Source organism: Chenopodium album, chromosome 10, assembly GCF_948465745.1.
Source record: "Chenopodium album chromosome 10, dcCheAlbu1.1, whole genome shotgun sequence".
Lineage (NCBI taxonomy): Eukaryota > Viridiplantae > Streptophyta > Magnoliopsida > Caryophyllales > Amaranthaceae > Chenopodium > Chenopodium album.
In genome coordinates this window covers 60,643,205-60,656,634 of record NC_137843.1, presented here as the reverse complement: position 1 = coordinate 60,656,634, position 13,430 = coordinate 60,643,205, and the positions used below count along the sequence as shown (strand labels likewise).

The window sequence follows — 13,430 nt, the reverse complement described above, 5'->3', positions numbered from 1 at the left end:
GGCTTCAAAAAAAAAAAAAAAAAAAAAACCCTAGTGAAATAGGGTTTTACTTTCGGCTATCCTTCGCACAAGTCGCTCCCATGGTTGCTGCGATTAGGAGAGTTCACTGGAAAATGAAATCTTTGAAAAATTCTCTTCTAATTTCTTCATTGCTTCTCCAATCTTCAACTACCCATAAACATTTTTGTTCATCTTCAACCTCTCTCACTTCAATTCTACACTCTAAACTGAAAACCCTTCTTCCCATTTCAAATCCCCAGAAATCCCAAGAACCCATTTCAGATTCTTCAATTTCAAATGACTCAAATGATCTTGATTCTGCAAATTTACAAAAACCCTTTTTACGAATTCGTCAAGATCCCGAGACTCTTACTCAATCGCAAGTAATCAGTGCTTTAGTTATCAAACAAGTTAAGCCTATGAATGCCTTAAATTACTACAATTGGGTTCAGAATATACCTGGGTTTGATTCTGGATTTCAAGCTTTTTGTGTTTTGCTTCAAATTCTGGCAGATGCTGATTTTAATTTTGGGAGGAAGAATATGATTGAGTTGATTGCAAGTCAGAAATGCCCCAAAGATGCTGCCATTGTCGTGCAAGGTCTTGTGGAAACCACCGAGAGGTTCGATTATTGTATAAAACCTTCAACTTTTGAGTTGTTAATTCATAAATATGTTCAAACTCGTAGAATAGATGATGCACTTGTTTGTTTTAATGCTATGGTTGAGTATTTTGGTGCTGATTTAAAACCATCATTTGCAAATTTTCTATTAAGAGTGTTGATGAAAAGGGGTCGTTTGCAGTTAGTTGAGGAGTTGCTTAATAAGATGATTTCAAATGGGGTAACTAAAGATGTCAATACCCCTGTTGAGCTGATAAAATACATTGTTATGAAAAAAAAGTTTGAGGAAGCCGAGCAATTGTTTAGGATGTTTAAGGATTTGGGGTATGTCTTAGGTGCAAATATATATAATTGTGTTATTGGAGCTGTTTCTATGAAACCTGACATGAATGCAGCTTATGAGCTGTTAAAGGAGATGAGAGTTAAGAAATATGTGCCCTCTGCTTCTACCTTCGCGAATGTTATAGTCGCGTGTGTGAAGGAAAGGAACATGGAGGAAGCTCTGAGGATCAGGGATGAGATGGTTTCGTGTGATATACCGGTGGATGTGAATGTTATGACTAGCTTGATAAAGGGGTATTGTGAATTGGGTGATTTCGAGAGTGCTTGGAGTTTGTTCAAAAAAAGCATTGAGGATGAACTTTCTTTTCATAAGGTTACCTACTTGTTGTTATTCAATGAATACTTTAATAAGAGTGATATGGAGAGAGCAATGGAGGTGTTCAACCTAATGATTAAAAAGGGCTTTTATCCAGGAACCAATACATCCTTTTCATTAATCAAAGGGCTCTTGGATGTTCAATCATGGGATAAAGCTTATGAACAACTCAAAATTGCTGTGGAATCTGGTTCTATCAACTATTTCCAATACAGGTTTCTGATGACATGGCTCTGTTTTGAGGGTAAGGTTGATGAAGCTCGGCAGTTGTGGGATAAGATACTGGAAACTGAAAGCTTACCAACTGTAATGTCTGATCAATATTTTGGTTCTAAAAAGAAAAGGAATGCTGGTAATTCAGAGGATATGGTTGGCAGGAAGCTTAGACCCAATGCTGCCACCTTTACTGCCATAATGTGGGGGCATTTCAAGAAGGGCGAAGTGGAACAAGCCCTCAAAGTGTTTGATGAGATGACGAACCGAACGATTGTTTGTGAGGCTTACACATACAACACCATCATTCATGGATTGTGCCTCAATGGTCAAACTTCTGAGGCGAGGAAGATGCTGGAGAGTTTCACAGCAGTTGGAAATTTCATCCCATCTTTCTCAACTTACAATTTTATTATCGAAGGATTTATCAAAGAAGGTAACATGGAATCTGCATCATCTGTCAAAGCTGAGATGAGAGAAAAGGGAATTTATCAGGAGAATATGTTGAAGAAAGATCAAATTGACATGTTGTGCAAAAGCACACACTTTAATTGTGTTGTGAGAATGGTAAGGGAGAAGGTAAACAAGGGTTACGAACTGGAAGTCCCTGCATACGAGACAATTATCAGGGGTGCATGCCGTAGAGGACGGATGAAATTTGCGTTGATGTTTTATTTTGAACTTCTTGATACAGGATTGTATCCTAGCCAACATATTATGAATTCCATAGTTGAAGGTTATCAGAAAATAGAAGGAAAAGTTGAGATTTCACCGCTAATAGCTCTTCCTCAGATAAAAAAGAATAGGAAAAAGAAAAAGAAAAGGATAGAGCAGATGATTACCTGTGATTCAGAACAATTTCTTTCTGCTTAGATTGATAGATTTCACTTTTTTAGTAATTTCTTTTTGTAATCATTGTTGATTAATGGTGGATAGGTTATGAGCAGCCGTGCAGGTTATCAACATATACCTTTCTACAAGATCCATGAATCACTGCATTTGAGAAATTGCTTTGATTATTAGTTTCTGTCAAATGTGATGTTTTTTTTTTTTTAAAAAAAAATAATTTTTCTACTGTTAGATTTGATGGATACATTCCATGTATTTTTTGGAGTAATACTTTTCAATAATTTTGGACATGTTAAAGCCAATTACTTGCTCCATCTCTAAATAAAATTTTGATTTATTTACTTTTTTATTTTTATTTATTTACCTATATTAACTGAATTTCACCATCTTTGTTATTCAGCAACTCTTTGAAGTAAGTCATATTGAGCGAATTAGACTATTATTTGGGGTGAAGGGAGTACAAAAAAATTTGTATTGCAATAATGTCAGTTCTTGTAATAGTACTCTGTAGATTGCTCAGCAAGTAATTGAATAATAAGATGTTTTCAAGTGGGATTGGTGGTGATATAGCAACCATACGCGTCATGATGGATGCACGTTTGAGAGGAGCTTGATAAGGTTGAGTGATGGTTTATAAACGGGAAAATTTGGGGTTAATATTAATTGAGTGAAATTTAGTTTATGTTCGAAGTTGTTTGCAAGAAATGTAATTTGAGTGAAGCTCGTGAACCGCTGGAGATGAGAAAGGATGATGAAATAATTTCTTGTAGGGATCATATGAACTTGGTAATTGAATATGCACATTGAAGTGTCACTCTGTATTGTGTGATCAAGGACTGGTTAGCAATTTGAGATTTTAGGTTTGCTATAAATCAGAGGATGGACTTCTGGCAAAAGATCTACTTTCATGGTTTCACTAATAGGAAAAGGACTTGAGCTGCTTGATCAAACCGATTGGAACATATCGGATTTATAACCACCTGATCTTAGTTATTGCAGGGAAGAGATTATTGCTGTAGTGCTGTGACTGATAGTGGCATACAGGGATAACTTGTGAATGTTGTGGGAGAGTCAGAGTGTTAAAACTAAGACCAACATTCAAATAAGGAACTAAAAGATTATACAGCATCCTCATTTCTGAATTCTGCAATAATGGCTGATTATTTCAGATAAGGAAGATGGCGGAGGATTTTGATGGTCACCAGACAAGGTATTATACGAGCTTCAATGAGTTAACATCTTAGTGTTGACACTGAAGGTGTCCGTGTCCGGGATACTGCATTGCCTTCCTGCACTGAAACTATGTAGGAGTCCACGCACATGTTTTTTCTCATTTTGCATTGCTAAACATAATTTCATTACAAATGGTAAGACACTTGAAATGGAGAATCAACTTTAGTTATGGCTGCTTAATACGGAGTAGGTGCTTTACATGATTGAATGATTGATAATATACTGAGTCATCAAACTTGATCCATTTTCCCTGTATTAAGACATAGTTGCTTAATCACATGGGAATCCAACATCAGAACCATTCTAATTATTCTCTGATCAATTTAAAGATCAATCAATAACATTTAAATCTAGTAACATTGCATACACAATCTAAGGTTCTGTTCTTCAAACCCAGCAAGTCCTTATTCCAAGTTATTGTTCTTAACCTAGACTAACATCGTTTAACTTGTTTTCAGAAAAAAAGCACAAAGCAAGACCCAGAGACAAGTGGTTTTGGATATCAGCAAAACTTATGGACTAACCACATAATTATACTAAGAGATCCAAACAACTACATATTTCTACAAGTGGTTTTGGATATCAGCAAAACTTATGGACTAACTCCATATTTCTACAAAAATATCCAAAACAACACAATCAGAAAGCATACAAAAATGAAAAATCTAACAACAAATTACAGAATGAATGTTCTATTATTAGTTTTCTATCAACGCACTTGTCTAATACACTTAATGATTTTATCTGGGGGGAAGGGGAGTACATCATGGTCCTGGAATCGAAACTTCCTCTAGATGATAATTTAGCTACGGTTGGAACATTAAATACCTTTGACAAAAATTATACATTATACTATTTCTGATGAAGGTGGAGGTAGAATTTTACTTGCCTGGCCTCACCTCTGTTAGCCTCAAAGCCCTCAAGTGTGTGCCAAAATCAGGCCACAACTCTCAGTAACCACTGAAGTCTAGCAGTAATTCAAGGCCATATCAGACTGCAAATTAAGACCTCCAAGGATATAAATTATATACAAAGATCAGCCTTTGCATACTTGATTGGACACTTGAGGAACGACTTGCTGACACAAATACAAAGCACTCAGATCACTATTAAGCAGTAGGAGATGGTTGTTGTTGATCGGTTGGGACATTGTTGAATTTTCCACTATATTGCCTTCCTTTAAAGCTGCTATATCTGCTTGGTTTAGGAAGAAATAGGGCCATAATCATTTTTTCCAGAGACTGAGCTGTATACTTTGCATACTTACTAGAACTAGAATCTTGTTCTACCAGAGGACCATAGTTCTGCATGTAGCTACGGTATACAGGCACTATTGCCTGTACAATAAGCTGCCATGTTTTCTCTCTCAATTCCTTGTCTGACACAACCCAGCTTGACTGCTTCTTATACATTTCATCAAAAGTCTCATTGAATTTCTTTAGGCGTCGTTTAACAAGGTCCCGAGCAGTAGCACGACCACCGGAGAATAGGATCAGACCTTCCCTGCTCAACAAAGCAGGAAGCGTCATCCACGTTTCTCTCAAATAATTAGCAGCGAAGCATTCCTTACACTGTTCGTGTTCTTTCAACCAGGTCTCTCCCAGCAAACCCCCCAGCTTTGTTCCCTTTAATTGCTTATACAAATGCCAATGGTTATTCATCAAGAAAAGATATGAAAGGATGGGATCTTCATACATCTTGGACCATGCATCCAAGTTTAGCTCAATGGCTTTTATTATATCAAGGATGGCATTAATAAGGAGCTTCTCTTGAAATTTTTCATTTTTCCAACTCCGTTGGATGACTAAAACCTGGGTTAAAAGTGGTTTATAATCATCCCCAAGTAATCTATTACAGTAGTCAGTAACAAAACTCACCAGCCTTGGAACACTCCCATCAACAGGGGGTGGCGTTTGCCTCTGCAATTCAACTTGAACCAGAAGTTCCCAGAATATCTCGCATGCGCCCTCAATGACCCTCCTGATAAGATCCCTAGTCAAATTTTGGATTTCAGCACAAGCTGCTCCGCCGAACAGCCGGTTGAAATCCAGCCTTAGTTTATTCAAAGATGCAAAAATGTCCAACAGCTTTAGAAGCTTGATGGGGTCCTTCTTGCTCTCAGTCACAGTCTTCCCAAATTGAAGAAATGCCAGAATTCCAGCCTGAGCTGCAATTTTAGCAAAGCAACCCATCCATACATCCAATCCTATCCTCTCAAATACATCAATGCATAGCTTGTACTCCGCTTCAAATAAATGCTTCACAGCAAACTCCAAATGCTTCCCCCACTTAGCTATGTACCCCTCAATGCTCTGTACATCATTGAATTCAGCTATTGAGATCTCAAGATAATCCAAGTTAAGAGCCCGCAAACTCGCCCGTACATTTGCACTTCGGACCTCAACATAGATTGATATGCATTTATCAAGCCTGTTATTAGCAATCAACCTTCCAAGAATAGCTTGGAGCTTCTGAATCACTGCTACAGGAAGAGGTGACGGGGCAATACAAGCTTGATCCTCAACAGAAGACATAGGAAGCGGAACACTATTTTCTGTAATTAGATTTCGAAACTCTTCCTCCAACTTATCTAAGGCTGCCTCAAGTAGTCCACCATCAAGAAATGTCTTCTCCCCATCATTCTGAATTTCTCTAAGACCCTTCAAAGATTTCTTCAATTCTGATAGATACCGCTCATCAGCAAGCACATTATCCTCCAAATACTCCACTATATCCTCTAACCATTGAATGGCCAACCCACAATTATCCCCTAAAAACCGCAACGCCTCCTCAAGTCTCTTAAGTACCGCTAGGTACCCCGGGAGATCACTCCTGGGGTCCGACAACAACGACTTCTCAAGTCCATGTACAGCATCAAACACCTTCAAAACCGCGGCAGCAGGACCGACAGCACGGTCAATGTGGCCAACAACAGCAACAAGGGCTTCCTCATTTGCCCTAATAGGTCTAACAGCAGCCTCAAGAGAAGGCAACCTCTGATTAATTTCCTCCAATCTAGGCCCAGCTTTCTCTAGAGCTAACCCTAAAGATTTCGACTTTTCTAAGCTTAGGTTTAGTGATTTCCTAGCTGCCAACAATCTTTCACTGCTATTACTACCCATAGATTATTCACAATTGAGCAACCTACTTGCATCAGAAACTATCAAATTCAAAAATGGGGTTCTTCTAATTTCTTTACTTTTTTTCAAAAATTTCAACCCCAACTCAAAAAAATCAAGAATCAAACTGAAATTTATTGAGATTCAGCTCAAACAATCAACACTCTACATAAAATTAATGGGTTTTACAGTTGCTAAGAATCAGTACAACAGATAACTCGAAAACATCGAAAATAGAAAGATTCTAGAGAGAGAAAGTAAACAGAGTACCAAATCAACGGTGGCGGAGACGGCGGAGGTGGAATGGACGGCGGCGATGAGAGAGAAAAACAGCAAAAAGCAAAGGTCTTGTTAAGAGAATCTGGGCAAAAGCTGGTGATATCTTTTGGACAAACTCTTTTGAGTTTTGAGAGAGAAAGAGAGAGTGTGAAAATGGGAATTTTAAAGTTTGGATTTTTATTTAATTTTGTTGAATTGTTGTTGAAAATATTTAGGTATGAGTTAGCTCCAACATACCGTTGATTTTTCTATTGTGTGTCTTAAATTAAATGCATATGAACCTTAAAATGTGGGTTGCTGCAACTTTTGGCTGATTATCACTACTTGCATCTTGTAAAGCTATAAAGCTAGTTTCTTATTTGGGAACTTATCGAGGTTAAAAATTGGAGATTTTGAAAACTAAGACGGGGTAGTTTTGGGAATGCATACATATTGCATTATCAGTATTATAAATTTGAAGTTTTTCTTCTCATACCCAATTATGTTACTTAAAATCTTATTAGATTCGTCTTGATTTTTAATTTATATTTAATTTTTACATTTGTTTTGTGAAAAATGTAAAGAAATATTTCATTGGAAAGTATGCAAAATACAAATTGAGCCAAAAAACAAAACAAAACATGACATACATTATACATGATAGGTTTGTCCCAATTTGCCTTTTCAAACTATTCAAAGTGTTCAATGTGCATCTTAAAATATATATATTCCGTATCTTTATTTCCATACACAAAAAAAACTATACAAATTTCATCATCTATATATATATATATACATACATGTTATGAGGTAAACAGATAGGAATGGAGGAAATATTTCCTTTATATACTTTGTATGAATTTACTTTTTATTCTTCATTTTTACATGGAGTAGCTCTACAAGAAAAAAAAATATAATTTATTTTATACTTTATATTTATATGTGAAGAACAAGGTATACTTCATTATTAATGTTTAGTTATACTTCATTTGTGCAAGCAAGGAACAAACCTGTCAATTCTTAACCCAACTCGATAATTCGACTTGGGGCCTGTTGAGCTTAATTTAATTTCAGTTCAGTTCAGTTCAATTCCAATCAGTTCACTTCATTTTTTAATTTTCTTCTCTCATAAACAATTCATTTCAGTTCAGCTCCAATTAATTTAGTTCATTTCAGTAAATCAGAACAAACATTTAATCCAATTTCAAACTTGAGTTATTAGGAAGAACCCAACCCAACCTTACCCAATTGACCCAATTTGATTCATTCATCATATTTTGGGTGACCCAAATAAACTAAAACACTTAAATCAAACGACCCAAAATTTAACTCCAAACTCGACCCATTAACCTAAATTGATAAGTCTAGACATCCTAAAGAGTACAGTATAGTCATCATTCTCATCCGTAGGTTTTTTTTATAAGAATCCGTCTAAAAAGTCACTACATTACCATTTCTAAATTTCTTATACTTTCACAGAGAAAAATAGTTAAAAAGAAAAAAAAAATCTATCTTTTTCCGAGTTGCCGGAGCTCAAGTGGCCGGAAATTGCTTCCTATTGGTACAACCTCTCTCCTCTCTCTGGGCAGTCTCATTACAGCTGCAATTGCAATTAGTTTATGCTATGTATACTTTAATTTTATTTGCTGATTTATTGATTAATTCTTTCATATTATCATGATTATATAGTTTTCTGGTTTTCCATTACTTGTGTATTTGTGTTTAAGCTACTTTTGTGGAGTAATTAGTATTAAAATTGTGTAATTGCCTAATTGGCCCGTCCATTATCAATATCCTTTGTTTTCTAGTTAAGTCACTAAAGCTTAATCAATAATGATGTGCAAAATCAGAAAAATATAATTTTTACTGTAATAAATTGGCCTAATTTAATAATAATTAGTCTTCTATTGTCAATGATTCAATATCTCTTGGTCTTTGTTTTGTTAATTTTTAGGTTGATGGAAGGGTTTTACAATATCACTTTTGCAATGTAGAATATATTTCTCTGTTATTCATTCATTCATTCATTCATTTGTAGAGAGTCGCAAAGGATAACAATTGATATAGGAATTTAACCAATTAAGATAGATGCCTCACTGTTTTTCATTAATTGGAAGTACAAAGACAGTAAACACAATATCACACTCAAAGAAAACATAATCTACCATTCCATACATGAAAGGTTTACACTTACATAGGTCCATCATCACAAAGAACATACCACATTCTCAACTATTAAGATCTCACTCATTCGAGTTGTCGTGCTTGATCATCATTTTCTTGAGCTTGGACACCTTGAGAGCAAAACCCACGTATAGCCAGTTGGATGCATCCTCAACACGCCTAAAAAGAGCATGTCTCCACCTTTTATTCAGCAACAAAGTTCCAACAACACCCCAAAATCCGGTAGCAAAGCCTAACATCACATCCAAGTAGAACCACATCATCTCCAGCTTGTTAGTCTTCTCCTCATCATCCTGATTGTCAGAATGATTAGGCTTCTCATCATGGGACAAGCACTTGGGTAAGGGATCTCCACAAAGATATGGGTTTCCAGCGTAAATTGAGGGGTCATTCAAAGTTTGGAGCTGGGTGCTGGTTGGGATTGGACCGGAGAGGTTATTGAAAGAGAGGCTGAGGTGGTTTAAGAAGTTTAAATGTCCCAAACTTGTTGGGATCCTTCCAGAGAGTTTATTCCCTGACAAATCAAGTGTCTCCAATGCCTTCATGTCACCAATATTCCCCGGGATCGTGCCTGTGAAACTGTTGTTAGCCAAGTTTAAGGCTATTACACCAAATAGCTTTGTAAGCTCCTTAGGAATGACTCCAACAAGATCATTGTTGGAAAGATCAATGGTTACCAAGTAGTTGAGGACACTACTATATTCCCGTGCAATGCCTGCGATGGTCTCATTAATTTTGTTATCCGTCATTGAATCTGGAGAAACAAGGAGGTCATTGTCTGAGGTGGTGTTAACTGGAAAATTCATACCTACAAGTTTGCCAAAACAGGAAGGAATATTTCCAGTTAACTGGTTGTTGGAAAGGTCCATGACATGAAGTCGAGAAAGGTTGCATAATTCCTTAAGAACAGATCCTCTGAACTTGTTTCGTGGCAGCCTGAGTACTTCCAAGCTCGAAAAACTTGTTTCAAACCATTTGGGTATAGCCCCTGCTAACTCATTTCCACCGAGATTGAGAAGTCTCAATTGTGTGAGGCTGCTCAAGCATGAAGGAATGTGACCGCCCAGTTTGTTATCACTCAAATGCAAATATTCCAAGCTGGAAATATTTCCAAGAGAGCATGGGATGACACCAGAAAGATTATTGGATGAAAGATTTATAACCTGCAGCGTAGAAGATTCCCAACAATTTGGAATTGTGCCGGATAAGCGGTTGTTCTGAAGGTCTATTATGTTTAAGCTTGTTAGCTTACACAGATTCTTTAAGATGGTGGAATCCTCTTTAGAATTGACTTCACCAAGCTGATTTTCTTGAAGCCTAAGGACATACAAATTTAATAATTGATCACTTGTCCAAGGTGGTATTATTCCGGAGAGTTTATTTCTGCTAAGATCTAGAATTTGCAATTCGGTACAATTCCCGAGAGATGAAGGAATATGTCCTGTAAGACTATTGTTGTTCAATTGCAAACTCGAAATTCTACAATAATCTTTCCCGAAGTTAAGTAGGATGGGACCTGAGAATTGGTTTGAGGAAAGATCTATAAACGACTCTTCATAATCCTCCGACCGACTTAGAGAGAGTTTTTTTGGGAGAGGTCCAGTGAGAAAGTTGTTGGAAAGGTTCAACCTTAGGAGGCTAGTTGTGTTGATAAACCATTCATGTGGCTCGCCCGAGATGCCAGTATTAGAGAGATCTAAATCTTGAATCCTAGTTTGTGTTTGAAGCCACTGTGGAGATTGATTGATTTTACAAGAAGTCATCCTAAAGGTATTAAGTTGGAAGGGAGGTAGCCAGTTAGAAGTAATGTCGAGAGACAAATTGTTGTAGCTCATATCCAAGTAGGACAGCTTGGAGAGGCTTCCAAAGTGCGAGAGTGAGACTTTGCCTTGAATATAATTTTGTGAAATATCTAGATGCTCAATTTCAGTCAATTGTCCTAGGCAATCTGGGATCTCTCCACTTAATTTATTATCTGAAAAATCTAAGTCTTTCAGGTTAGTCAATTGTCCTAGGCAATCTGGGATCTCTCCACTTAATTTATTTTCCGAAAAATCTAGTTGTCTCAGGTTAGTTAATTGTCCTAAAAAAGACGGCAAATTGCCACTAATACTGTTGAAACTAAGATCAAGGGACTCTAAACTGTAACTAATGCAGCTGGAAATATTTGCTCGAGGCTCTAGAATCTCTCCATGGATGTGATTGTTAGATAAATCCAAATGTATTAAGCTGCATAGATTCCCCATAATTCCCCAAATTCCATTTTCAACATGGCTAAATCCATTTAGAGAGGTCAAGAAAGCTAAGGGAGCTAAGGTTTCCAAGAATTGTGAGTGGGTTTTTGAGATGATTACTGCTAAGATCAAGATAATGAAGGGTGTTGAGGATTATTGCTGAGTCATTGGAGAAAACATGAGATAAGTGGTTATTTTTAAGATTACAATCTGAGAGATCAAGATGAGACAAAGAAGGAAGTTGGCTTAGTATCCGCCATACATCAACTGTTAATTGAGACAAGTCTAATTGGGATGGCTCAAGGAATTGCAAATTAGAAAGACTAGATGCCCACCTCATATTATTTATCCGCAGGGGGGCATTATTTCTAGAGAGATCAAGGACTTTAAGGTTGGTAAGATTACCAATTTGTGGAGGAACATTCCCTTCTAAATCATTATTAGAGAGATCAAGGACTTGAAGGTTGGTAAGATTACCAATTTGAGGAAGAATTTCCCCAACCAACCCAACAGAAGAGAGATCGAGATATCTCAGTTGAGTCATGGTTCCAATGACTTTTGGAAAGGAGATGTTTGCTTCTTTGAACAAGAGGCCGTGCCCTTCTAGGTGGGTTAAGTGCTTCAATCCTAGCAAAACTGTGATTATCGAACCAAAGATATTGTCCTCACCATACTCTTTTAAGGTTCCGCTGTAGCACGAGCCATACACAAAAGGTTCGCAACGACGAACCAAAGGCCCGTTGAGCTTGAGAAGAATAATGTTGCCAGTGACATTATCACAGCCCACTCCTTGCCATTGACAACAGTCTTCCCCAACCCATGAACCAACTTCTACATAGCTATTATGGGCTGTGAGGATCTGCTTAATCTTAAGCAAAGCTTGTCGCTCGTGCTGTTTGCACAAGATACTGCTCGAGTTTCCTGCAGCAGCTGCAAACTGCCCGCATTGGCACAAGAAGTGAACTACTAACCATACCACAACACATAAGTAGTGTAAGCAAGAATATGATTTTCCCATCAATCTCGATGGTAAGGAATATGGTTTTTTTTTTTTTGGAGATTATTTTATCGTGGAGAAAAACAAGAAAAGAAATTAGTGTTTTAATTTGTGTTTGTAGAACTAAAATTCATTATAATTCCCAATTTATAAGCAAAGAGTAATTGGACGTATGTACCTAAACACTAGCATAGTTTGTTAATTTTGAAAATTTCATCCACATGTCGCATTGGCATACTTTTCAAGTCCTGAACGTCAACGCTTGAATAGAAGGATGTCTACTTGTAATTGATAGCATGATCATGGCATTATATTTGTTTGTTTTGCATAGCAAATTAAACTCGCTAAATTTCCTGCGATGATAAAGTTTATGGGCCATATTCATATATATGCTGGCCATGCACTTGGTACTAGTAACTAGTTGCCAAAAAGGCAAAAACACAATGTTGTGTAAGGACTTTACCCCGTAGCATACGTTAGGGTGTTTCACGAGTCACGACTACACGACGACGACTACTGATTTTAATTAGCGTATTTCAAGGGCTACCAATAGTACCTTAATATCATTTATTGGAAAGGTTGATCAAACTAGCACTTCTTGCACGTCCTGTCAATATTTTGAAAGGAAGTCCACACCTTTAAAATACATTATACATAACGTATTTGTTTAATATCATATGACGTGTTTAGGTGTATCCTATATTATTTTACCTATATTAATCTTTTCATAATGAATAATACCCATGTTACAAATAACTATGGCTTAGTTAGCTAAGCGGTTTTTTTTTTGTTTTTTTTTTTTTTTTTTTTTTTTGAAAATGCTTTTGAGCAAAATATATTAATCAAGGGACAAATTGTCTGAGAGTACAAGCGGAGTTGCATATTATGTAATTCCTCTTCTATAAAGGACAAGTCTTGTATGTGGCTAGCCATACGATGTAAACACATTAGTTTACAGGAGTATATATATGTGTGTGTGTGTGTGATCTTATTTTTTCATATGAGTAACTCCATGTTGCTCATAAAAAGAACCCAAAATCATTATACGAGTAAATTCTAGTAA

General features: G+C 36.7%; 3 protein-coding genes across 3 annotated transcripts; 1 reads left to right on the top strand and 2 right to left on the bottom strand.

Moving 5' to 3' along the window:
* Positions 1-80: 80 nt before the first annotated feature.
* Positions 81-2,366, top strand: LOC145565630 (pentatricopeptide repeat-containing protein At3g54980, mitochondrial-like). Its single transcript, XM_081625568.1, has one exon. It carries the CDS (start codon positions 81-83, stop codon positions 2,364-2,366), a length of 2,286 nt encoding a protein of 761 aa, XP_081481694.1.
* Positions 2,367-4,102: 1,736 nt separating this feature from the next.
* LOC145564426 (exocyst complex component EXO70A1-like) lies at positions 4,103-7,200 on the bottom strand. The gene has a single exon (XM_081624730.1). It carries the CDS (start codon positions 6,695-6,697, stop codon positions 4,685-4,687), a length of 2,013 nt encoding a protein of 670 aa, XP_081480856.1. The 5' UTR covers positions 6,698-7,200; the 3' UTR covers positions 4,103-4,684.
* A 1,891-nt stretch (positions 7,201-9,091) lies between these two features.
* LOC145562908 (receptor-like protein EIX2) lies at positions 9,092-11,396 on the bottom strand. The gene has a single exon (XM_081623329.1). The coding sequence runs from the start codon at positions 11,380-11,382 to the stop codon at positions 9,196-9,198; it is 2,187 nt and encodes a 728-aa protein (XP_081479455.1). The 5' UTR covers positions 11,383-11,396; the 3' UTR covers positions 9,092-9,195.
* Between the last annotated feature and the right edge of the window lie 2,034 nt (positions 11,397-13,430).

What these genes read in the sequence shown, in the direction of transcription:
- LOC145565630 (XM_081625568.1), top strand. Translation starts at nt 81, where the DNA reads ATGGTTGCTGCGATTAGGAGAGTTCACTGGAAAATGAAATCTTTGAAA.
- LOC145564426 (XM_081624730.1), bottom strand. Translation starts at nt 6,697, where the DNA reads ATGGGTAGTAATAGCAGTGAAAGATTGTTGGCAGCTAGGAAATCACTA.
- LOC145562908 (XM_081623329.1), bottom strand. Translation starts at nt 11,382, where the DNA reads ATGGGGAATCTATGCAGCTTAATACATTTGGATTTATCTAACAATCAC.